The sequence below is a fragment of the Taudactylus pleione genome, unplaced genomic scaffold, assembly GCF_031769625.1.
Source record: "Taudactylus pleione unplaced genomic scaffold, aTauple2 ptg000302l, whole genome shotgun sequence".
NCBI lineage: Eukaryota > Metazoa > Chordata > Amphibia > Anura > Myobatrachidae > Taudactylus > Taudactylus pleione.
Window position 1 is genome coordinate 8174185 of NW_028284703.1, and position 27593 is coordinate 8201777.

Below are 27593 nucleotides of genomic sequence, written 5' to 3' on the forward strand. Positions count from 1 at the left end.
CCTGTGAAAAGTAAAACCGATTTTGGGGAAATCTGTCTGTACCCCAGAAAAAACCTAACTGACATAGAAAATCAATATAGAAGTGTATTAGTGGACCTAATTAAAAGTATTTTGGGTTCTTAAATTGTGTCAAGTGGCTGCATTTTTTGTGTAACAGTGGAAAATTATAGCTTTTCTATTTTTTTTTTTTTTTTGGGCCAAAATAAATGCTGCAGTTTAAGTAGGGGTACATTAAAATGGGTGGAAGCATATTTTTATGTTAAACGTTCACCATTTACATTTTTTTTTTAAATACACCTGATGCAGCCACCTGCAATGTTTAAAACACTTGTCCCATCAATGCAGGCCCCCCCCCCCCCCCCAAATACCTGGCCCACTACTTTAAAGCCATTTTCTAACACTTTACATTTTTTTACCCCAAAAATTACATGTCCTTATTGGCCAAATTTAAGCTAATTAAAACAATCATTTTGCCTAATTTGTCATTAGGGGGTTCAGAGTGAATTCCCCACATTTTAAACCCAAAATGGGGATTTTGCTCAACTTTTCACCTGCTATGAGATGGTAAACTTTTTAGCAGGTTTTTGTCTATGGAGAATTTGCACGTGCAAAAACTTTGGGAATAGGATTGCATGAGTAAGCTATTGTGCGAAAACTTTTTGCAAAACCGCGACTTTTGCCGTCTAGTTGGATACGGCCCTAAGTAGTGAAAAAAAATAAACAAAATAAAAACTTACATTGTGTAAAATATTGTGTTAAGACCGCCTTGAAAAAAAATATATATATTATAATTTTTTTTATATTTAAGCAGAACTAGGAGGGCAGCACAATGGCAGTGTTCAGCATTGCTGCCCCAATGCACTGGTGACTGTGTGTTCTACTTTTAAATGTTTGGAGATTGGGGTCAGGGGGTGTCTAGTCACTAAAAGTTGATAAGACTGATTTTTCTATCACGGTGATCGGAAAATCACTGATCACTGCAGTGGATTCATATAACATTGCTGGGGCAGCTGAGTAATTCTTGACTGCCCCTATAATGCTAGCCTGGAGCAGTAAGGGCTAATTACCAATTTGCTGGGCTTCTATCTGGGGTCCTGATTCAGCATGGATCGGCTGGTTGTTGCGTACTGCGCATGCACCGCACTGCATTGGATTGCCTTAGGTTTTTTTTTTCCCCATTTAAAAACTATCGCCAGTGAGATCTGGCGATGGCCCAATGGTTATCTGTACTGCAAGCTCCACTGATGCAGTGCACTCAAGTGGATGATTAAACCAGCTTTGTAAAGGTCTGTGTTGGACCTACAGTAGCTAAATGAAGGCTAATGCATTGTAGTATGTGTGATCATGCTGCTTCATCCTATAGGCAAAAGCCTGCTGATAACCACCATGTTTGAAATAGTTAGTGATATTGTTCTGATACCATCTGTGACTAAGGTAAATCAGGAATAACTTTCCAAGGAACTTGTCTGTGTTTCATGGACGCTACATGGCTCCAAATACACAACTGTTTTTCTACTTTACAGGCCGTGCTATGTTTTACTACTTGGTGCAAATTGGGTTTATCATGAAACTAATATTATTATTGTCTTGTGTAGCCGCCACACATGGCTTATTAGCCACTTTGCGTTTGGCGCAAGCTTAGTTGGGTGCGTGCTTACGTTAGTTTTGATGAGGCTGTTTTTTGGGGCTTCTTTTGCGAAGAAACTTTACTAAGCAGCCTGTACCTATTGTGTTCATTGTGGTTTTAGTGCTTGGAGATCTTATTCACATATTGTATATTATGCCAATGCCAAGAGTTGTTGGTAATTGAGTACTTGAATATATAGGTTCTACAATATGTTGTCTATGTACAGTACTACACTGTCCTCACTTGGGTCCTGTCTTTCACAGACCGACTACGTTATCTTATCTCTCCACCATTCAAACTGTACTTATCAGTTAACGTAATATATTTCCTATCTCTAATCTGTTCTAGGGACCTCCCGGCTCTACAGCTACAGTGAAAACAAGTTTCCACAGGGGCCCTCTTCTTCCTTTTTATTTATTTATTTTTATGTCTGTTTTTCTGTTTCATTAAACACTCTGCAACATTACAGAAGGCTATAAATCTATAATCAACTGATGTTAACATTTTGTGCTACAAAGTTTTGTGAGATTATGATATGGTTATGTTGTGTATGTGCATTGTTACTAGATTTGTTATCTTTATTTAGTTTTATGTATTGTTAAGGTGGGTACACACCTGAAAGACATATCTGCAGATCGAGTGATCTGCAGGTATATCTTTAGATGATGGTCGTTCATACACCCTGAATGGCCATCATCTATCCAGCAGCCGCGGGTCCCGCTGGTAGGTAGGTGGGTCGGGGCCTCCCCCCATCCTGCGGCTGCCGCTGCAGACATATCTGTCCATCGGCTGTGCAGCACAGCCAATGCGATATGCTTGTGAACTACACTATTCAGACATATCGTCTGTACACACTGGCCGACAGCCAGCAGATATATTGGTAGATCAATTGATCGGACAATATTTCGGCCAGTGTGTACCCAGCATTAGATATGGCACTTTGTGGCTTGGATGAGCTATGTCCTAATTTTCTGTAAGACTATATAATGATTCCTCAGACCTATGGAACACTGGGTCCAAAAACCATCTCATGTAATATGTTCCCAAAAGCAAAGGGAGTAAAATACCCTTGTATTGCAATGTATCAAAAAGCCATAAGGCCCTTTTAACAATGGACTTTCATACCAGCGGCATATTTTGTGTAGTATCGCAGTGATACTAAGGAATATGCCAGTGATATTCAACATCACTGACCCCTCGGTGAGGCCCAGCAGCATCCACCTCCTCGTTGGCGGGGTCCTCTGCTCTGTCTCTGGCAGCCTATCACGAACAGGCTGCTATGTTATGTCATGCGCGACTGGCACTGGCCCATGCGCATGATACTTTAACCTGGCGGGGGCACAGCAGAGCCTGGAAGGCATCAATCTATAGATGGTGAGAGTGGTGCAGTGACATACAGAGGTAATTTTAGTTTACAGCTGTCAAATATTGAAATTAGGACATAACCCCTTTTAGCACTCGCTAAAGGGATTGTCTTGTTTGGTACATGGGGCGTTGCAGAGGTAAGTTGCCCGCACTGAACGGTGTTCACTGAACGTCCTTCAGCAAAGGAGCCCGACCTCCTATCCCTGAACATGCTGAACCTGACGAGCGTCGTCAGGTTGACTGGCATGTTCAGTAGGCAGTCGGGGGCAGCAAGGACCCAGCGTGCAGGCGCATCGCTGGTCCTTGCCGGCTATTCATTACCCGACTTTATGGACAATGCGACCAAAACCTCCCTGGTTTTGGTCAGATTGTTCACATAGTATGGTAATGGATAGTCTGGTAATGGATAGGCCCCTTTTAGGCTTCCTTTCTCACATGACTCCTACATCCTATTGTTTGGTAAACGTGTTCCTTGGGGTAAAAGGGGTATAAGTGTAAGCAAATGTATGTTTTTAGATAGGATTTCATTGTTGTTTAAGAACCATATCTATCCTGTGGCTAACATCTGCAGTAGTTCTTAGGGCTCTATAAGGAATACCAGAGACTGCTGGTACATAGAAGTACGATTGTGGAACTATCTTTTACTTTAGATTGTTACCCTTGCACCCACTGCACCAGGGGTGGCAGGATATGCCCTAATGATATTCACTAGGAATGTAAGCCATGTACTGACCCAGCTGGGATGGGTTTCACATTTTGACATGGGAATTGCACCCGAACTGTCGCCCTAGTATTGATGAGGGTAAATTAAAGTAAACTGTCACCTGTAGCTACAGTGCATCCGGAAAGTATTCTCAATGCTTCACTTTTTTCACATTTTGTTATGTTACAGCCTTATTCCAAAACGGAATAAATTAATTTTTGTCCTCAAAATTCTACATACAAAACCCCATAATTACAACGTGTTTTTTTTTGTTTTTGTTTTTTTTTTTAGATTTTTGCAAGTTTAATTAAAAAACAAAACAAAAACGAATACATAAGTATTCACAGCTTTTGCCGTGAAGCTCAAAATTGAGCTCAGGTGCATTCGGTTTCCACTGATCATCCTTGAGATGTTCCTACAGCTTAATTGGAGTCCACCTGTGGTAAATTCAGTTGATTGTACATGATTTTGAAAGGCGTGTGTGTAAGTGTAAGGTCCCACACTTGATAGTGTATGTCAGAGCACAAATCAAGCATGAAGTCCAAGGAATTGTCTGTAGACCTCCGAGACAGGATTGTCTCTTGGCACAAATCTGGGGAAGGGTACAGAAAAATATCTGCTGCTTTTGAAGATCCCAATGAGCACAGTGGCCTCCATCATCCGTAAATGGAAGAAGTTCGGAACCACCAGGACTCTTCCTAAAGTTGGCCGGCCGTCTGTCTAAACTGAGCGATCGGGGGAGAAGGGCCCTAGTCAGGGAGGTGACCAAGAACCCGATGGTCACTCTGTCAGAGCTACAGCATTCCTCTATGGAGAGAGGAGAACCTTCCAGAAGGACAACCATCTCTGCAGCAATCCACCAATCAGGCCTGTATGGTAGAGTGGCCAGACGGAAGCCACTCCTTTAGTAAAAAAGCACATGGCAGCCCACCTGGAGTTTGCCAAAATGCACCTGAAGGACTCTCAGACCATGAGAGAGAAAAGTCTCTGGTCTGATGAGACACAGATTGAACTGTTTTTGGCATGAATGCCAGGTGTTATGTTTGGAGGAAACCAGGCACCGTTCATCACCAGGCCAATACCATCCCTACGGTGAAGCATGGTGGTGGCAGCATCATGATGTGGGGATGTTTTTCAGTGCCAGGAACTGGGAGACTAGTCCGGATAGAGGGAAAGATGAATGCAGCAATGTGCAGAGACATCCTGGATGAAAACCTCCTCCAAAGTGCTCTTGACCTCAGACTGGGGCGACGGTTCATCTTTCAGCAGGACAACAACCCCTAAGCACACAGCCAAGATATCAAAGGAGTGGCTTCAGGACAACTCTGTGAATGTCCTTGAGTGGCCCAGCCAGAGCCCAGACTTGAATCCAATTGAAAATCTCTGGAGAGATTTGAAAATGGCTGTGCACCGACGCTTCCCATCCAACCTGATGGAGCTTGAGAGGTGCTGCAAAGAGGAATGGGTGAAAGGTGTGCCAAGCTTGTGGAATCATATTCAAAAAGACTTGAGGCTGTAATTGCTGCCACAGGTGCATCCACAAAGGTATTGAGCAAAGGCTGTGAATACTTATGTACATGTGATTTCTTAGTGGTGTGTGTGTGTTATTTATTTATTTTTTCTAATATTAAATTTGCAAAAATCTAAAAAAAAAGTTTTTATACGTCATTATGGGGTATTGTGTGTAGAATTTTGAGGAGAAAAATGAATTTATTCCATTTTTACAATGAGGCTGCACCTTACCAAATTGTGGAAAAAGTGAAGCGGCGTGAATACTTTCCGGATGCACTGTATAATGCTAATCACTGTTTTAGTGCACAGCCTAGTAAAGGCTGGTACCTTTTACCATTTTGCAATGGGAAACCACGCTTACCACTTGCTTTAGTAGCCCATGTTATAGCCGTGATACCAGGTTACTTGTGTTGGAATGTTTTTTATCTTTTCTACCACACTGTTATCACGAGTATGTAGCTTTGCAGTAGGTTTTTGGGACTAATTAGATACCTCACCTAAGAGGCATTACTGGAGGGGGGCAAATCCTAACTAGGACACACTTTCATGGGCCATCCTACACTTGATGTATTTCATTGGCATGTACCCAGTCCCCTACAGGCTTAAGTTGTCGCAAGTTGTTTTAACTCTGCCATAAAGTATTTCACTGCAACTAATCTGTAAGCCACAATTATAACTGTGATCCAAAACTTATTATATATCAGCGCTGGCAAAGGAATGGGAGGTGTGAGTGGGAGGGCAAATCTCCTCACCAACACATCAACGTTTTTTCCTTATATGTGAGAAGTGTAGAGGAGCACTGGGGAAATCGGCGGATGAGAACAGCCACTGATGCTAGTTAAGCGGAACATGCTAGTAGTAGTAGTAAAAAACCGTTTAATTGTGGTTTCATTGACTGGAGAGGTCATTATTCCGTCACTCTGAGCCCTGCTCGCCAAGATGCCAGTGTCTGCTGTGTATTCAAAATGTTGGTGTTGGATAAATTCTATCAATGTAAAAATTGTAGAATATTTTCGGAGTTGAGAAGTATAGGTCCTTAACCCCCTATGGAATGCTTTTTGTACAGGAAAGTGCCCTTTTAAGTGAATTACTTCTAGTGTAATAAAAACCACCTTCAACTGTGAGACCTCGTGTTGGTGTCCCCTCTTAGTGATCCCTGTAATCCGCTCAATTACTGTAACTTACACTTCAGTTATGTTGTAAGTTTGCAGAGATACTGACCGTAGTCACTCACTCACTTTGTTCAATGGAAAACGTGTAGTGCAGATATACATGGGCCACCCAGCAGATCATTCTATCTGTTCCACATACTACTTAACTGCTGTTTTTTTTTTTGGTGACACTAATTATATACAGTATTAATATGTCTCTCCTGGGGTTACATATACATTGCCAGTTGCTAGGTCTATTGCCTGCGGTTCCTAATCCTGTATACATTTTTAGCAGTAACTACACATTGGTGTCTGTGTAAGAAGATGAGTCTGTAGTATAAGCCATGACTGGTGTTAATTATTTATGGGATGATTTTCCAGCCTGGACGCGTGTTCCCTTGTCTGCCATGATGTATCTACAGGATGCCACAAACCGAGATAATTCGGGAAAGGCCTATAGCACATAGGAAATGTTATATGATACATTAATACTCACAATAGCTAGATGTGTCATTCAGTGTTAAAGCCAATGTATTGGAAGAAGGGACGTGACTAGAAATCACTGTGCCCATTGCAAATTTTGAGTGGCGCTTTCACACACCTCTAAGCCACTTGCTGTGTGAGTAACTGAAAGCATAACTGCACAACAATATGTCACCAAGCTACATAGCAGCTAAGGTTATAATGTCAGTGTCTGAAGCGTTCATGAGGGATAACACTTGGTAATACTGTTCTATGGCAGTCCATGATAAACTCCTACGAGGCTATGGAACCGCTTTGAGAACACCCTTTTAAGTGGTCTGTCAAAAGTGTGGACACAACGAAGGTTTTAGCGGACATTGGGCCTGATTCAGACCCACTCGCGAGCGGCTGTCCGCTCGCAAGTGGGTCGATGGTCTGCACTGAGCATGCGCACGACGGAGGGAGCTCCGTCGTGCGCATGCGCCAGACACGACGAGCGAAGGACTTTCCTTCGCTCGTTGTGTCCGATCAAAGGGGGCGTGCTGTCAATGTTGATTGACAGCACGCCCCCTTTGGTGGGCGTGCCGGGGGCGTGCCTCCCTGACGGGGGCGTTCCCACGGGAACGCCTCCCGTCAGAAGCCGGCCCACTGACATCACTAGTGATGTCAGTGGGAGTGATTTTGGCTCTGATAGAGCCAAAATCACTCCGGAGCTTGCGGTTGAAAACCTCAACCGCAGGCTCCGGCTCGCAATTTCGATGGTCGCGATGGTCACGACCATCGCGGCCATCAAAATGCACGCTCGTATAGCCTGTGGGTGGTGACCCACAGCTATACGAGCGTCCAGGAGGACGCTCCATGAAAATGGAGCCCGGCCCTCATGCAGAGCGTGCGCTCTGCTCAGAGCGTACGGCTCTGAATGAGGGCCATTGTTCTACTCCCATGGTGAACACATGTGAAGCTCTTCTACTTCATGTGCAGTGCCGTCCTCCCTGATCTCGCCTTGGGACCTGGGCAGTGCCGTCCTCCCTGATCTCACCTTGGGACCTGGGCAGTGCCGTCCTCCCTGATCTCGCCTTGGGACCTGGGCAGTGCCGTCCTCCCTGATCTCGCCTTGGGACCTGGGCAGTGCCGCCTGACCAGTGTACTGCTGCGATTACACTTTCACCAGCCACTGGCCTGCACAAATACTGATTGTATTCAGTTGAATTTCAAATGCCAATATGTTAATGAAAATGCTATTGAGCATAATTCTATTGTAACTTGCATGTAATTTAGCCAGATATACTGGAATTTACTGGTATTTCTGTCTCCTATAGATGGAGTGGGGAGGGTAGAGAAAGGGTGACCTAATGCTCCATGCTGTTGGCATGTGGTGTGATATGTACAGCAGTTGAGTTATTATTGGTAAACTGTGCATGCGTCTTAGTATAATGCGTTAAGGTACATTACCATAGTCGCTCGCAGTGTGATTGACAGTGAGAATGCATTTGGGGGATATAATGGGGAGTGTCGGCAAAGAACGCAGAAGTGTCACAACCATTTCGGTGGTGTCACATCCTGCACCTGCGATCCTGTGCTATCTCCAGTGTTTTGCAGCGCCCATTCTGCGCCACCATAGGGTTTCTCAGAAGACCAATAATCGAAAGCCCTGCGACTGATGCTGCTTGTTTGTAGGCAGATGCTTTGATTTGAAAAGCCTCAGGGGGGCATCTCAAAAACGTTTCACGGTGCCTGCCACATTTGCATATGTTCACACAGACGCAACCGCTGCATTGGCGTACAACTCTGAAACAGATTGGGTACGGGATTCTGTCGGTCAGAATCCCGACACCATCAGGTAAGTACACTAACCCACCTTTCCTGCAACCTAACCCTCCGCCTAACGCTAATACTTACGGTATTCTGAAGTCAGGATTCGACTGCTGTTGGGATTTCGGCGCCGACATCCCGACTGCTGGGATGGTGACTACATCCCCTCTGAAAAAGGTCGTAAGTAGCTGGGATGGAACATTTAGGCTTTATCGCCACCATTATTTATATGAAAAGATGACTCGTGTGTGTGTGTATATGTATATATGTGTGTGTGTGTATGTATATATATATATATATATATATATATATATATATATATATATATATATATATATATATATTCTCTGTTTTATGGTTCCCTATAGCACACTATTTGATATAGTTTAGTGTCCCTCTTGGATATAGTTTAGTGTCCCTCTTGGAACAACGTCCTGAAGGGTTCAAGAGGTTTCCAGACTTTCTCGCATTTATATTTTTCTCTTGTTTGCAAAATGCAATGCAGCGATTGCTGAGTGAATGTGTCAGACCACAGCATGAGGTCAGCTGTCTGGTATTTTTTTTTTTTTTTTTTAAGCATGAGTAAAATCTATATCCTGCTTTTTGTCTTACCTTACCCATTAACAGAGCCAAACTTTTTATTGTGGGAAGCTGCATCCCGGGTTTTCTTGGCAGCTATAACAGAGCGTGGGTTATTACTGTCTTTCTCACATATTGTTGCCTGGTGTGGGTGCAGCAGGAGTACACTTGCTGCGTCATGCGAAGTTTGAAAGCCCAGAAATAACTCCTCATGCCTCAGCAATTTTTATGCTTGTTATCTTGGCTTCAGACCCAACTGTTAGTTTGAAAAGTTACTTGGGGTCAAGGAGTTTCTGAAATTATAATTTTGTAAACTTGAACTAAAATGTTCAAGATGACAACAAAAGTGAAGTATATGTATATAATAAAAAGAAAATAATATATTTTCTTTGAAACTTGGAAAAAATGATGTCATCATGCTGGCATGTAATGACAGTTGGTATGAACTCTGACACTTCCCATATGTGTCGGTGATGTCATTTCTAGTGAGTTACTGCTTAGTATCTTAAGTCAGTGGAATTTGTATTTATTTTCTAGCAGATCAAGAATTTTTAAGTTTGGTCAAATCAATTTACCCATCTCCCATTTATCAACGGTTGGATGAGGTTCGGACAAACCTCGATTTCCTCACTCCAATCTCCCTAAAGTAGGTGATGCCATTTAGGTTACAGGCTGGAGTTTTCCTTCCTCCCCTATTTGTTAAGATTATAACTGAGGCATGTACCAGCTATTCAGACTGCATGCAGTACAGACTGTATTTTTTGTTTGTTCTGACAGACCAAGAGCCAGACTATTTGTTCTGACAGGGAACCGGATTACTATGGAGATTATTATTATAAAAAAATATATATAATTATTACAATTTTTTTTTTTTTTTTTTTTTTTTTTTTTTTAGTGTCTTGGTGAAGGCACCCCCCCTATGCTTGCACCTGGGCGGGCTTTAAGATGCAGTAATCTAAGACTTAAGAGCTGATAACAATAGACATTAAAAGTCCCAATATTGCACATTGTGTATTATGTTCCAAACCAGGATAAAAGGACTGGTAACTTTGGATCAAAGGGGGAGATGCACTAATCCTTGAAAAGTGAAAAATTACAGTTAGGAGCTGATTGGTTCGTACTTTAACACAGCCTGTAAACTGACTGGAGCTGATAGTTTACAGTCTGTGACCCGTATTCAATTTGAGGCGAAAAGCCATTTTCGCATGTTTTTGGTGGAAACTTTTTCGCCGATGACATCATTTTCGCCTGTTTTGATTTTACTCCGTATTCAATTTGGAAGACTTTTCGCCTAGGCGGAAAATCAATGCAATGTAATAGGCGGAAACGTTTCGCCTATGAATAGCAGTCGGGGCAAAAAGTGCAGAATTGGGGTTTTGGGGTGCAACGTTTCGGGAACCCCCATGCAGCCTTCAGACAGTCCCCCAAAGGTGAACTGTGTCAAAAAAAATAAAAAAATAATCACTTTGAATTTGGGGGCAAAAAAAAAAAGTTGGGGGACACAGTTAAAAACTAGCGAACATGACTCTGGGTGGGTCCCCAAGTATGCCCCAGGTGTGTTTTTTTTTTTTTTTTTTTAAACTTTAGCGATTTTAAAATATGCTGGCCCCCATTTTCAAGTACCCCAAGTTTGCTGGGATAAGTTATTTTCTGCAAAAAAACCCCTCCTGAATACTATTCTTCAAAAACGCTATTTAGCAGCTATTGAGCCCGTTTAAAAACACAATATACCTTCAGCAAGCCAAATCGGGGGGTACCATAGTGAACCCCCCATGTCAGAGCATCTTTTGGGGGGTGTCAGGCTGATTTCCTCAAATCTGACAGTACTTTCTGCTTGTTTAAGTTTTGCCAGGTCCCAGTTTCGCTTAGTTTCAAATGGAATACGGAGATATGCGGGCACACGCGCAATACTTTTCCGCCTGCAAAACAGACTAAGTAGGCGGAAAGTCCGGGGAGGCGAAAGTATTTGTGTTTGAAAAATTAGTTAGGAGCTGATTGTTTGGTACTTTAACACACTCCAGGGTTAGTGCATCTCTCCCTTTTTAAAATGTGGAATATTTTGAAAAGGTACTCTCTGGCATTTGGTTTAGAAGAAGACCTATCTCATGCATGATGGTGGGTAGAATATTTTGTTTGTGAAAAGCAAGGCTGAGCAAACCCTCTTAGACTGGGTACACACTGATGGGTATATTGGCCGTTCCATTGAACGGCCGCTATATGTACAGTACATCGGCGGGTGAGTACACCCGATATGTCTGTGAACAATGTCGATCCCAGACATATCGGATCAGCCCTGTGGCACAGTAGATGATGGGTGATATATATCTGTCATCTACTGGTGTGTACGTGCAACCCGCCAATCACCTGTACACATGCTGCAGGGACTGACGTCACAGCTGGGTGGGCAAATTTAAAAGCCTGCCCAGCTGTGACGTCAGGACGATGTGTCTAGCGGCTGATCGGTAAGTCTGTATAGCTTACCTGATCGGCCACTGTGTCGGTGGATCCGTCGGCACAGTGTGTACCAAGCTTTAGACGTGATATCCTGGGGAAAGAAACGTAACACTTGTTAGACTGATGTGTCTGATATTTTATTATGTAAAAAGACATATGTCTGTCACCAACTAATATAAAGCTATAGTATGCACGGGTCTCTATATTTGCCCCCTTCTTCCATAGCTCTCATCACCCCCACCTGTCCTTCTCTTTTTACTGTGTGACCGGCTCCTGCTGACGCTCTGCTGTGCTCTCCGATGCTGCCCAGACCTAGGCAAGATGTGAGTACCCTTCCTCTCCTCTCTGAGCCTGAGATTACTGCAGTGGTTCTCAAACTTTGTCCTCAGGACCCCACACAGATCACATTTTCCAGCAGGTGCACAGGTGTATTCATTATTTACCGACTCATTTTAAAAGATCCACTGGTGGAGATAATTACTTCACTTGTGATTCTGTGAGGAGACATGGAAAACATGCACTGATTGGGGTACTGAGGACTGAGTTTGAGAACCTGTGGATTACTGTATGTCATCTCCTCGGATCGCATACATTGTGACTGTGTAAAAGAGAACGCAAACGGCCGGTGGCGAGTAGCAGGCAAAGGGAAGGGGGGTGGGGGTGCTCTGCTCATAATCCGGCTCTGAACATAATCTCAAAATATGTCCTGCTCCCAATTAAGATTCAAATATCCCTACCTGAGACAGTAACCACGAGATCCGCTGACATGGTCGACAGTAACGCAATGTCGCCATGGTTCAACATGTTAGGTGCCGTCGGGTGGGTTAGGCTGCGAGGGTGGTGGTGGGGGGAAGTAATGTTAGGGTGGGTTAACTTACCGGCACATCATGTTGCTTCACATGGGCGGTCACATGAAGAAAGCACTGCACCCGCCGGAACCAGGTAAGTGATTGCTGAGCCACCAAGGACGTTGGGTCGACATTCTATCTTGTCGACTTGTCCTCCATGTAGACATAATGAATGTTGATATTTCAACCATGTTGGTCTCATGTTGACCTGATGCATGTGGACATGATAAATATCATCCCACAGTCTGACATGTGGCCCGTACAAGTTAGAATATTTTATTTTTGTAAGAAGTCTGTTGTACCCAACGTTTAGCTGCATCTGCAGAATGACTACATGGGTCGTAGACTCATAGCGCTTTTACACTCCTGTCTAACTGCATCTGTAACCGTTCCTGATCTTTGGCAGCTCCCAGACCCACTAATATGATCACATTCTATAATGGACCTGCCTTGTATAATAATCATCCTTACTGCAAGATTAGCTGGATTCTACTTTGTCACCGAGGAAAACTAATTACTATGCAAAAAAGGCATCTGCCTTCGTGTATTGCTTTGTGGAAAATATGTTTACAATGAATATAATCTGTATAATTTTGTATCTGTGCCACTAAAATGTTGCCTATGGGTCGCTCACTGTGGTGAACAAACAAAAAATGCAGCCACTATAAGTGATAGTATCTGAAAATATTTTTTCTATGCACTATAAAGGTGGGTACACATGGTTCGACGTGTACCCACCGATGCGACCGATATATTGGGCGGTCCCTACACATGGGGTGATCTGGTGCCTGACCGCCCGATATACCCCCCCCAATAGCGCTGCATGGGATTGTCAGTCGATTAACCTGATCTCTTAAACATGCAGAAAGATCAGGTGAAGAGACGACCCCACGGGAGTGCGAAATGCACGATATCGTGCATACATACGGGACGATATTGCAGATTTATCGTTCCAATCTGTCGGATCGTTGGCAATATCGTTCAGTGTGTAGGGGCCTTAAGATACACTCGTGTACGGATTTATTTTTTTTAAAAGCAAAAGTTTCTTAATAAGCACGACTTGTTCCAAGTCTAGGAGGTAAACTTACTAAGGTGAAAGTTTTTAGAAGTGGATATGTTGCCCGTAGCAACCAATCATATTCTACTTAACATTTAACTAGCACTTAGATAATGGCTAGAATCTGGTTGCTATGGGCAACATCTCCACTTCTAAAAACTCTAATTTTACCCCTAAGGGGTTTTTTTTTTTTTGATATTTTCTTTTTAGAGATGCTTTTAAACTTGAATAGTCTTTGTAATGAGCTACATTGCCTGAAATGTGTACCATGGTGTGATAAATACCCATAAGGATACACACTGCATGTGAAGTCCTGTTTCTGTTTCTTTTTCTTTTCTATTTCAAAGCAGCTTTTCACAGATTTAAAAAGCAGGTCCTACATGTGCCAAGAGAGCAGTGCATTCAGACATGGAGAATAGGATCCAGTTGGTTTACAATCCCTCATTTTTGCATTCCAAGCAAATCATTGAAAAAATGTAATGGCTAAAGAACCAGTATACGAGTTGTTAATCTGTTATTCAAAGCTGCTTTTTTCATTTGATCAACCTATGATGACCTGTCTCCCTCACACACAGTGCTAGCAGCCATTTTTTTTTTTTTTTTATCTTTAAGAATGATGATTTCACTTTTGGGGCCCATACATCACAAAATAGCGTTTCACAGATTCTGGGATTCCCCCCCTCCAATCCACCAGTCTGCGCCCATACATTACAGATAATTTTTTGCAGATCATTTTCAGGAAATACCATCTCGAAAGGATCATTACTTTGCTAGTAATGATCGGCAAATCTGCACAATACGCTGGCAATCTACAGCCCTGATTGGTCAGGGAAATCCAAAATGTTGGACAACCTGATTTGCAGATTCTGATCTATTTTTTTTTTTTTTTTTTCTTTTGGTAGACTAGGCAATTGGTGTACCCATTACTTTGCAGATGAATGGGGGGGAATAAATAAAATGTGGCAAGATGGGGGGAAAATTGGCGCAATCCATTGCAGATGTATGGGGGCCTTAGGGCCTGATTCAGAGCCGCTCATAAGCGTTCGCTCCGAGCGATGTTCGCACAACTGCGCATTCGTATGGGTTGTAATACGCATGCGCGAACCATTCATTGCGGTCGGAAATTGTGTGCTGCTAATTTGAGTGACAGAATGAGGCGTTTGTGGGTGGTAACAGGGGAAGGTGCTTGAAAATGGGGAGTGGTGATCCGAATGCAGGCGTGCCAAAAGGTCAAAACGACCACGTCACTTGGTTTTTCCTACCGCACTCATGCGAACAGTTCAGGGTGAGAAACAACCAACCACAAGCACTGCGAGCAGTTCAGATGCCTTTCGATGTACTCGATTAATCAAATAAATAGCGGAGATGACGTATGATGCGAGCGGCCAGGGGGCGTCTTTACAAAATAGCGAGCGCATATTTCGTTCACTCGCTCAGATTTAAATAGCCGGCCCCTTTTTCTAAACGAGCGAGCGCAAATAGCGTCCGGCTCTGAATCAGGCCCTTAATTCCTAGAGAGTTTTTAATGAATTTTGGTTGAAACCACAAAATGGCTGCCTCTGTGATGGACTTTTCCCTCATCTCTCTTGAACTCCTTTTCTTAATATTCTTACAGTATTTATTTGATTAAATGAAGTTCTATTTCTTTCACCATTAATAACTTTTATTTATATAGAACCACAATATCATGCAGCACTTCACAGGGAATATTTTATAATAATAGAGTCCGACCTCTCGGCTCGAATTAACGAATGACCTGATCTGCCCAGCTCCTCCTATGTGTGTACCCATAGATCTTTGTAATCCTAAAACAAGGAGTGACGTCTCAAATGAACATTTGCTTGGTGGATTTGTAAGCCTGTACAGCGCTATAAAGATCTCTTTACATATTTAGAGTGCACCTATTACCTGCAGGCAGCCACTTTGTCAGCTTGGGCCTCTCCATGGTCATGTTGGTTCTTTGTGTAGTAGACACCAGAAGTTTTCTTGCCTGGGGGATATCACTGTTTGTTTGAGGCATAATGTATTCATGTGCTGTAATCCCAAAATGGTAGCTGCCACCAATGCACTTCAAGCAAACGCCATAAAATAAGGACGCATAAATTGTCTTGGTTCCATGCGTGGGAATATGTAGTCATTCGTTATTTTATTTATTTATTTTTTGTGTTGTATTGCAGGTGCCTGAGATAATTGGTGCGATTAGACAAGCTGGAAAACTTGCACGCCAAGAGGAGGTTCACTCTCATTTATGTGATGGAGACGATGCTTTTTCCAAAAAGTTTGAGGTCCTGTTCTGTGGCCGTGTGATTGTAGCTCACAAGAAGGCGCCCCCTGCTTTGATAGATGAATGCATCGAGAAGTTCAACCATGTCAGCTGTACCAAAAAGAAAGACGACGAATCTCCGGCTCCTCAGCTGGACACTAGCACTAGAATATTGTTTGGAGAGAAACTAAAGTCTTTTTTCCATTCGACGTTTGACGAGGGAGAGAAGAACAAACCCATTCGCAAATCCTATTCCCAGCCTGGCTTAAGGACTAACTCCTCTTTTACGAGGGAATGGGAAGATGGCCATTGCAGCCTTCCTGTATCCTTTGAGGAAAATGACATTTATTTGGATTTACAAAACCCATCTGAGGCACAGAACTTTGTGCTGCCAACAGACATGGAGGAAAACCAAACCATGTTGTTCACGGTATGTAAAGCTTTATTTTGTTAAGTTGATTTGGGCTCCATTGGTCAGCCCTCATGTAGTTCAATAAGTAATAAGCCGTGTTGGGTTCTGCTGTGCTACACCTAGGCCCAGATTTACCAACGAGTGATATTCTTGTTAACACTCGTTACCACTGCTATTTTTCAGCAGGAACTAGACTCTTAAACTTCTCATTTACATTTTGGCCCAGGATATTACGTCATAGTATTTTCCATAAGAGAAGTTTCATTTTAAAGTCCCTTTTGAGTGCCTTCTTTTTAAAAAAAATAAATAAATACAAATAAATTGTAATAATATATATAATACAGCCGTGGCCAAAAGTTTTGAGAATGACAAGTATTGGTTTTCACAAAGTTTGCTGCTTCAGTGGTTTTAGACCTTTTTGTCAGATGTTACTATGGTATACTGAAGTAACATTACAAGCATTTCATAAGTGTCAAAGGCTTTTTTTGTTTTTTTTATTCTGTTTTTTTATTAGAATAATAAAACAGTACAGCATCCATTCAAACTTGATGAAAAAAAAAAACCATTCTGTTTACACAGTATTATATCAAGTCTCGACACAGCGAGAAAAATTAACATTGCTATACATAACAATATGTAAATGAAGAAAAGAAGAACATTCAAATTAATATTCACATCAAATTACTGAACTAAAGAACAGAAAAAGGTTAAGAAAAATCAACACAGGTAGAGATATAATTTGTATAAGTACTTGTATTCAAACCAAGGGTTCCAGATTGACACAAAAACAGATCGTTTATCTATTGAAGATTAGAAAAAGGTCCTCCATTAACATATAATACTCTAATCTAGAAAACCATGTCTTGCGAGTAGGAGGGACAGATGATCTCCAAAGAATGGGTATTGACGCTCGGGCAGCGTTACCTAAATGGCGTAACAGAGATTTTTTTTTATATTGTAACACCGGAGTGGGGGAATGATTTAGCAACCAAAATGCTGGGTCTGTAGGGATCGGTATCGCAAGTATGTCATGTGAAGTTGCAATGACATCTTTCCAGAAGGGCTTTATAAGAGGACAGGACCACCATACATGTAGTAAAGATCCTACTGAGTCGAGGCATCTCCAACATTTAGCTGATATTGAAGGGTACATTGTGTGAAGTAACAAAGGATGTCTGTACCAGCGCATTAGTATCTTAAATTGGGTCTCCCTGGTCTGAACACAGACAGAGCTATTATGGGCTTTAAGGAATATGTTTTCACAGTCTTTTTCTGTTAGATTTAAATTGAGATCTCTTTCCCAGGCCAAGATGTAGTGGGGAGGGGACTGGGAACCTTGGTGTTGTAATAATTTGTATATAGTGGATACTATATGCGTAGGATTTGAAGGAGCCACGCAAATCTTTTCAAATTGTGTCATCTCCCTAGAGGCCATTGTGAGCCTGGACCCCGATTTGATGATAATGTCTGATCTGTAAAAACTTCCAGAAATCTTTTTGTGGGATATTCCATTTAGTCCTAACATCTGAGAATTGTTTCACACCGTAGGAAGTCACCAGCTGACCGACTCTAAAGAGCCCTTCAATCCCCCAAACCTAGGTCAAAGGCTTTTTATTGACAATTACATTGTTTATGCAAAGAGTCAATATTTGCAGTGTTGACCCTTCTTTTTCAAGACCTCTGCAATTCGCCCTGGCATGCTGTCAATGAACTTCTGGGCCACATACTGACTGATGGCCGCCCATTCTTGTCTAATGCTTGGAGTTTGTCAGAATTTGTGTTTTTTTTTTTTTTTGTCCACCCGCCTCTTTAGCATTGACCACAAGTTCGCAATGGGATTAAGGTCTGGGGAGTTTCCTGGCCATGGACCCAAAGTTTTGATGTTTTGTTCCCCAAGCCACTTGGTTATCACTTTTGCCTTATGGCAAGGTGCTCCATCATGCTGGAAAAGGCATTGTTCGTCACCAAACTGTTCTTGGATGGTTGGGAGAAGTTGCTCTTGGAGGATATTTTGGCACCATTCTTTATTCATGGCTGTGTTCTTAGGCAGAATTGTGAGTGAGCCCACTCCCTTGGCTGAGAAGCAACCTCACACATGAATGGTCTCAGGATGCTTTACTGTTGGCATGACACATTGACGATTCCTTTAGAACAGTAAGTATAGTTGAGAAACTGTCTCAATAGTAGCAGATATGTATTTATTTGATATATACAGTCAGGTGCATAAATATTAGGACATTAACAGAATTTGCAGATTTTGGCCTCTATTCACCACCACAATGGCTTTGAAATGAAACAAACAAGATGTGCTTTAACTGCAGACTTTCAGATTTAATTTGAGGGTAATTAGATCCAAATCAGGTGAACGATGTAGGAATTACAATGGATTCTATATGTGCCTCCCACTTTTTAAGGGGCCAAAAGTAATGGGACAAACTAAACAATCCTAAATCTAACTTTCACTTTTTAATACTTTGTTGCAAATCCTTAGCAGGCAATTACAGCCTGAAGTCTGGAACGCATAGACATCACCAGACGCTGGGTTTCGTCCCTGGTGATGCTCTGCCAGGCCTCTACTGCAAATGTCTTCAGTTACTGCTTGTTCTTGGGGCATTTTCCCTTCAGTTTTGTCTTCATCAAGTGAAATGCATGCTCAATAGGATTCAGCTCAGGGGATTGTAATATATATTCACTAATCCACGGCACTCACCATTCCTAGATTTGGGGTGCAACATGGTATGTGACCACATTGTTTAAATAGAAATCACAGGGACTCTGCACTCACCATAATAACTAATAATAATAATTACATAATAAACAGTGGGGTTGATAGCATACCATGAGTTTAACACTAATGTGATGGCTGTGTCCATGTTATAATTCTGAGCAATAGAGTAGGGACTTGCAGTAAAGTGGGGTCCCGTGACGATGGGCTACAAGCTTAAATGCATTGATCAAATTCATGAACTAAAACCTCACTATTTTATTATGTAATTATTAATTTATTATTAGTTATTATGGTGAGTGCAGAGCCCCTGTGATTTCTCTCTAATATATATATATTTTTAGATTTCACACTTGAGGCAAGACAGTACTCCTGAAAAAATTCTGCAAAGATGCGGTGCCTGCCATGCCATCTAGTGTCGTGACAGTGATAGGTGTTGTGACACTTAGGGTGCGCTGTGCATCGGCGCGACTGCCCATGCACCGGTGTCTGGATACACACGAGGCTGTTTCTTTACATTGTTGACTCCGCCCACACTTCTGATGCCCGGCAACCAATGAGCCACTAGGGGGATTGGGATTGTTTGGCAACATTTTTTAGGCTATATACAAGCAGGGATACCGTGCACCATTAGCCCCTGAGGAAAACCAAATAGGATTTGGTTGAAACAGTCACTGGGCAGGACTATTGGATGCTGTATTTTTCATATATGACCTGCAAAATAAATCTACTAAACTGGAGTGCTGGCTCTTTGTTGCTTTCTTGTTCCAAATAAAGTATATATACTTTTGAGCACCCTGACGAAAATGTAACTGATAAAGCATTGAAATGTTTGTATCACTGCCTACCTGAGGTTTTTTTTTTTTTTTTTTATCTTCCTAGTGCCGCCTTCACAGATTCCTTGCATAAAGCCCGGCTCATGGAGTGGGCTTACAGAGGGCATCGGCTTATGTAACATTTAAAGACATCTGTTATGCTAATTGAGGAGTGGTGCTTCATCTTGTTGTTTTTTTTTTTTTTTTTTTTATGTATAATATTATAATTTTATTTTTTGAATTTTCACAACCTATGGAATTTCTGCCACTCAAAAAAAATCAATGAAATGTCGATCATTAAGGCTAACTCCTTAATGGACGTATTCCTTGCACAATACAGATATGGTATGACATCACACCCTGTGGTTAACTGCAGATTGAGTACTCTCACAGAGGGCTCTAATTACTACAATTCGCATACTGAATGCAGATTGTAGTGTGATATTAACGACTGAATTCGCATTGCAAATTCAGGCAATATCGCAGGGACTTACTACAAATCCCTGGCAGGGACAGAGCTTGCGATAAAGCTCTGTCCCTGCTAATCCCCTTCGGAGCCTTATCACGGTATTTTCACAAAAAATACCGTGACAAAGTGCCTGTGCATGCGCCGACTGGCCGCCGCTGCTACCCCTCCCGGCGCTTAGCCCCGCCCCTGCGATTGTGACCCCCCCCCCCCTTAATTACACTTACCTGCATGATCCGGGCCTCCGGTGATGTCCTCCATGCCTCCGGTCATGTGATTTTCCATGCTGCACTGATCACCTGATGACCGGGCAGCAGTGCAATATGGGAGACCAGCTGACTGGAGGGGAGTCATCACCGGAGGTCAGATCACTGGTCCCTGGAGTAAGACAAGTAAATTTTTTTTTTTTTTTTTTTTTTTTTACAGTAATCAGCTTGTGGTCTGTTTAGACCACACAGCTGATTACTGGGACCGACTTCCGAATCAGCTCTCCCCGTTAGAGCATGGCAGGAGTCCGGTAAGCGGGGGAGACCCTGGATAACGCTACCTCCAGGTTTTTTAACTATTTATTTTAAGTAACTACCAGGCAGATCACATTTCCCATTACAATTATGGGAAATGCGATCTGATTACTAAAAATAAGTGATACTTTTAGGGGTTGGAGTAGAATTTTACGAATTCTACTCCAATTGCCCTGTAATAAGTATAGGCGATACTAAAATAATGTGAAAAGGGTGTGAAAAGACCCTTTTTCACTTTATTTTAGTCAAAATAATAAGAAATAGAGCCCAGAGTGAGATTGCTGTCGCTCACAAAATCGTGAAGCTGCTAATTCACAGAATTGTGTGCTCATTGGAATACACACATGCAGTCTATGCAACTGAGGTCTGAGTAGCTATGTGGCACACACATTTCACTCGGTGCCCACAATCTTTCACCACAACAATCCCACTGGGTTCCAACATCCTTCTCACTTCATACATCCATCTCATTCAGAATACACATTCAGCTCCCTAATTTCTAAAACGATCATACTCTATCTATGTACAATATATGTGCCTCCATGCTGCTATAGCTTCCCCAATCCCTACAGCTGTGTGGTCTCCTGACTGTGCTAGTTCTTTTTCCCTCATTCGCACCAATCTGTCTTTCCCCATACGAGCTGCCCTGTCTTCCTGCATCCGTGCCAAAGTTTCCTTCCATCTGCACCACTACCTTCCCCTCTGCCACGACACTGTCCCCCCCCCTCATCTGTGCCACTTTATCCCTCCATCTGCACCACTCAGCCCCCCACCCCCTCCCATCCGTGCCACTCTGTCTCCCGACCATCCGCACCAATCTGTCTATCCCAATCCCTGCTGATGTGTGCTCTCCCATTGTGCTAGTCTGTATTCCCTCATCCACAAGTGTTTTTTTTTTTTAAACAAGTATATTTTGATTTTCAGAACTAAATAATAAAGAGAACCATTATTACAGACCAAAAAAAAGTGAAAATTCGATCATAGATAAAATGGACAACACAGATGAATCTCTGTAAGAAAAATATACAGAAAAACTCAATGAAACTTTGGAAAGTAAACAGTCACAAAGGTGCAACAAACATTACATCAAAAATAGATAGTGTGCTAGTTCATTGGCAGCCCCCTCCTAAAATTACGCTGCTCCGAATGATGGAAGAGCTCCCACTTCTCCAACCATAGGGAGATGCGCACCATGGAGACCACATTTTGTGGAATTTTGGGCAAAGCCTCCCCTAGCCGTATATAGGTATCGCTCATGATTGACAGTGTCGTTAACTAATGAGACCCAATAATGAAAATCTGGTGATTCAGCCCCCAACCACTTCGTGCTATAATAACCTTAGCAAAAAGACAGCAAATGAAAAACATTTTTTTGTATGTTAAAACATTGAACGTTTCCTCAAGGGAAAAACCAAATAGACATATGAGTGGATATAGAGCAGGTAATGCAGGTATAGTAGTACGGACACAATCCCACACTTGATTCCTGAAATATTGCACATCCTGACACTCCCAGAGGAGGTGCCAGAACGCTGCCTCTGACAACCCGCATCTATGGCAATTAGGGTCAGCCCGAATCCCCATATTAAAGAGACTAAGTGGAGAATAACACATTTTATTTATATCTGATAACTGATACAGGCAGTAGCATCCCGAGTGCCACCAAACATATGGGCCCACTGCTCATCCGAAAGAGGCCCTAAGTCAGTTTCCCATCTAGGTTTCAAGGACAGTGTAAGACTATCAGGGGAAGAATGCCTACTTAAGACAATAAATAACAGATACCGCCCCACGGAAGCTCAAAGACCGCAACAGTTTCTTAACGGGAGAATCTAAAATACAAGGGGGGGAGTCGCCAAACTGGGCAGTGAGAGTATGACGTAGTTGTAAATATCAAAAAAGGCCAAATTTGGAACATGAAATTCTGATTTAAACAGGGCACCCTGATAAACGTGACCTAGAGAGATTACCCCATAGAGGGGCCAAAATGACTCTCCATCAAAACTGCCCAGCTCTTAGAATCCACTATTGGCCCAAAGCGGTGTGTCCGGATCGCAGCCCTGGGGCCCACGTAAATTTATATGCGGCCCGCCAAATCTCAATCGCCTGATTCAGAATAGGGGTATATGTTTTTTTTTCGCATCCCAACAGGGAGGAACTGCAGTGGGGTTAGGGAAGTGCCATTCCGCTCATCAAGGAAGCCCGAGAGTGACCCACCACTGATGCAGGAAACCCAGTCAATTAAAGAAGACAACTGTGCTGCCAGGTAGTACAGATGGAGATCGGACAAAGCCAGTTCCCCATCGCCTTTGGGCCTGCATAGGGTAGAGCTGTTAATCCTAGCCTGTCTCCTCAAACACAAAGGAGGAGAGCAGAGCATTAATTACCTGAAACTCCCGTTTCGGTATAATACACAGGGGAATGCTGCAGCACATAAAGATACTTAGGCTGCATATTTATTTTAAACAAATTTATCCTGCCAATTAAACTAAGAGGCAGTTTCTTCTACAATTGTATTTTCCTTTTAAATGATTCAGTAATTGGCTTAAGATTTAAACGAGGAAAATTTTGAGGCATATGAGATACCCAGACTCCTAAATATTTAAAACAATCGGTCCACTGTAAAGAATGAGCTGGAACCCCGAAGAGTCCCTAAGAGAGAAAATAGTGGATTTGTCCCAGTTAATCCTAAAGGTGCGTATTCACTAGCAGATAGTGGAATGACTGTACGATTACAACATTGTAATCATACAGTCGTTCCTCTTCCCCTGTAGTGTCTACACTGAACGATATGTCTTTCAGTTTAGGCATCCTCCCTCATCCCTGAACATGGTCAATCTGTAGTTATCGGCAGATTGACCAGCATGTTCAGGCGATGATTGATGTTGGAAACTACCAGCAGGAGCGCACATCGATTAATAAACAATTGAATGATTACGATGTCGTAATCGCTCATTTAAATCGCCTAGTGGATACGCGGCATTAGACCAGAATAGAATCCAAACCTATCCACCGTATCTAACAGGTTGCATAGGGAAGCATCAGCATCTGCCAAAAAACAGGAGCATATTGTCCGCATATAAAGCAATTGTATCCACCGCATTACCCAATGGAAGACCGCGAATACCTCAATGGGTGCGTATAGAACAAGCACGCGACAAGGGACACCCCTGCCTGGTGCCACGACTCAAAGGAAACGACTAGGAGGTAAACCCATTAACCGTAAGGCAAGCAACCCGAGAGGAATACAAAAGCTGGACCAATCGTTAAAAGATGGGACCAAAGCCAAACCTGCGAAGCACCTCCCACAAATAAGGCCACTCCACTGAGGCCTTCAGCCTGAGCAGCATCCAAGGACAACGCAAGTGGCCCCAACTCAGCAGAATGTGGAGAATGAAGGAGTCTAAACAGCCGCCGCAGGTTCTGGACCGTTGACTTACCAGGCATGAAGCCCGTTTTGTCAGGATGGACTACCTGGGCGATAACCGAATAGTCAATAATGTGGCAAGAATTTTTGTGTCCATGGTCAAAAGCAAAATAGAGCGATATGAATCGCCTTAATTGGTTCCTAACCAGGTTTAAGAATAATTATGAGGGCCTCAGACATAGAGGACGGTAAGGTGCCCGTTTCTAATAACTGAGAATATGTATCTAGTAAATGGGGAATAAAAAATCGCTTAAAGGTTTCGATAGGGAGGCCATCCATGCCAGGGGCTTTATTATTGGGAAAGGAGGATAAAGCACGATCCAATTCCACATCAGTAAAGGGGGAGTCAAGGAAGCGCTGAACCTCATCCAAAAGCCTTGGTAGATCCACCCCAGCCAAATAAACACATAACTAAAATGGTACACTGGTGGTGGAGAGGACTGCACGGGGGTGCAGAGTGAGAGACTGCTGCGGGGGCAGGCTGCAGGCATTCTGGGCAGTGCACAGGGGCAGCAGCTGGGGACAGAGGGGCTCGTGGTGAACGATGATGGTCCCAGCCATGAACTGCTTCTTAAGGTCCCCCACACACATGGAACGATGTGCTCACAACGTAATATCATGAACTATTTCCTTTGAACTCTCCCCGACACCCCAGGTCAGGATATGGTTCTTAAACGGCACATTTTGACAAAAGAACTATCTCGCAAGATCTAAAGATGGCTGACTGCATGCACGGATCGGATCAGTGAGATCCGTGATGCAGACATCTGTGTAGAAAAAAAAAAAAAAAAAAAAGATTCGGAGATGCACGTACAGATTAGTGCGATCCGTGCGGCATGTATCTGAGGGGAAAAAAAAGTGAGATCCGTCCATGCATCTGTGTTTAAAAAAAACAAACAAAAAAAAAAACAAAGCACAACCAACCCCAACTTTTCACAGACTGTCCTGGTTGTGAAAATACACTGGACAAACTACCTAGGGCAGTGTTGGCTAACCTTGACACTCCAGCTGTTATGGAACTACATAGCCCAGCATGCACTGCTACAGTTTTGCTATTAGGGCATGCTAAAACTGTGGCAGGGCATGCTGGGATATATAGTTCCACAACAGCTGGAGTGTCAAGGTTAGCCAACACTGACCTAGGGGTCCCCTGTATTTAGCACAACCAAACCCGGGCTTTACAGAGCCAGTCCTAGTTGTCCTTTTTCATTTGAATATATAAATAAATTGTGCATACATTATGTCATAGGACTCAAAGCACATTTTGCAGAAGATGAGGCAGACATCTTGGGCACACCCAGTTGCTATTTTAAGTGATCATTCAAATCCAGCCCTGAGGAAATATATGCAAAATGGGAGAACATATAAACTCCACACCGGCAAGGCCTTGCTTGGTATAAACCGAAGATTTAAGTGCTGTAAACCAATAGACCACTGTGCTCCATTCAGTTGCAAAAAGTGAGCAGAGAAAAACTTACACTGTTTGTAATTTACTCGCCCAGCTAAGTGCTAAGCATTTATGCCCCAAACGTCCGATCGGCAATATAGATTCCTATAAACCAAATACTCCATGTAGTGTTAATGAGGGATTCAACCGTAATGTTAACTAAATGTTGCCTCTAAATAGAACTAGGGCCTACAACGCAGCATTTGGAGGTACCTTATGGACCAACGAGATATGACATGTCAACCTAATGAGGGCTATATACGTTGGTGCCACAAAGGCCAGTGAAACGAACCCTGTACACAGTGGCCACCTGTATCCCAATTGCAGGATATCCAGGAGACTGTAACTTATCCTATTCCTTTTGGAAAGCCAAGGACATGTTAGGCATTGCGTATTACATTCTTATTTTGTTTGGAACTCTTGAACTTCAATTCTATGCTTGGATTACTTTCTTTTGTACAGTTTGGCATAAATGTTACGTATGTCTTCTAGATCGGTCAGACGGAAGTTTACCTGATCAGCCCTGATACGAAGAGAATTGTCATTGAAAAAAGCTTTAAAGAAATATCCTTTTGTTCTCAGGTGAGTCTCATTGTTCATAAGAGTGATAAAAGGGAGATTATGAGGGGTATTCAATATGAAACGTTAACTTCACTGTCGAAGTTAACGTTTCATATCGGAGTTTTTTTCTGCATTAAGGTATGGTGCGCGCTCCCGCTTATCCCCGTATTCATGATAAAATTAACGAAACCGGGAAACTCCGAAGTTGGATTTGCGTAAAGTTACGAATTTTTCCTTAAAATAATTGTAAGACCCCCCTAAAGTTGTAAAAACATGGGGGAACACTATGGGTACCCCCGTTTTAGCCTTTAATTGAAAGTCGGGGATTTAAATAGCCGCAGCAGGTGTTTTTTTTCCGACATTGAATAAGTGATGCAGAAGAGCACTTAGGTTATTTTTTTTTTTTCGTTTTTTTAAGTGGTCCCATCAAATTTGGGGTACATGAAAATGGGTACTAGCATATTTTTAAGTCCCTAAAGTAATTTTTAAAAAATTCAGCATTTGTGCACCTGTCGCTATAATTCTATTCTAAAAAACATCTGCTGCATACTTGCAGAATAGCCCTGAACCTATTTCCCTATTGTTAAACAATTTTTTCCCATATTATTATTATTTTTTTTTCACCCCAATTTTTACATTTTTTGGGGTGTCCCTATTTTTTTTTTAACTTTTTTTTTACACCGTTCTTTTTTAAATGTCATTCCCAGGGGTGCAGGCCATTTAAAAAAAAAAAAAATAGCCTGCACCCCTAAACCCCAATTCTGCACTTTTTTTCGACACCTATTCAATGGTGAAAAGTTATCCCCATTTTTTTATCAAAGACTTCTCAAAACTGCGATAAGTCTTTGAAATTGAATACGGTGTAAAAGTCAAACCTGCAATAATGATGTCAAAAGTGCGATATTAATGCAAAAACGATGTTATCGCTCCCATATTGAATACCCCTGTATATCTATTTTCTACTTCAGGGTCCATAGGGTATCCACAGGATACCTTGGGGTATAGGTGTGACGTCAGTCGCAGGGCACCAAAGAGTTAAGCTTTCAGCCTCCCAGGATGCACTAGGTCCCCCTCCTATACCCCGCCCCCGGGCCAAGGCACCTCAGTTTAGTTTGGTGCCCGGCCGGAGTCGGGTGCACCTGTTGGAGTGGGGGCTAGAAGAGCCCCTGAAGCTTTTTTCTTCATGCAGCTGTGGCTGCACATCTGGATGAACAGCATGGACAGTCAGTCCTGACGTCCATGCTGTCTTCCCTACACCCCGCCGGTACCAGAACGCCGGTACTGATCCGGGGATGCTGGTGGGCGTCTGGGGTCACAGCTAGCGGTGACCCCAGATGCTCCGGACCATGGCCGGATTCAAGGGGGACAGAGGTAAGCAGCGGGGTC

General features: G+C 42.7%; 1 protein-coding gene across 6 annotated transcripts in view; it reads left to right on the forward strand.

Moving 5' to 3' along the window:
- The window catches only part of TBC1D1 (TBC1 domain family member 1), a 257909-nt gene that overhangs the window by 104401 nt on the left and 125915 nt on the right, over positions 1 to 27593 (forward strand). For all 6 annotated transcript variants that reach the window (XM_088482972.1, XM_088482973.1, XM_088482974.1 and 3 more), the window contains 2 exons: positions 15748 to 16263; positions 26139 to 26228. In XM_088482972.1, the coding sequence (XP_088339098.1) occupies positions 15748 to 16263; positions 26139 to 26228 (606 nt within the window). The remainder of the gene's footprint in view (positions 1 to 15747; positions 16264 to 26138; positions 26229 to 27593) is intronic.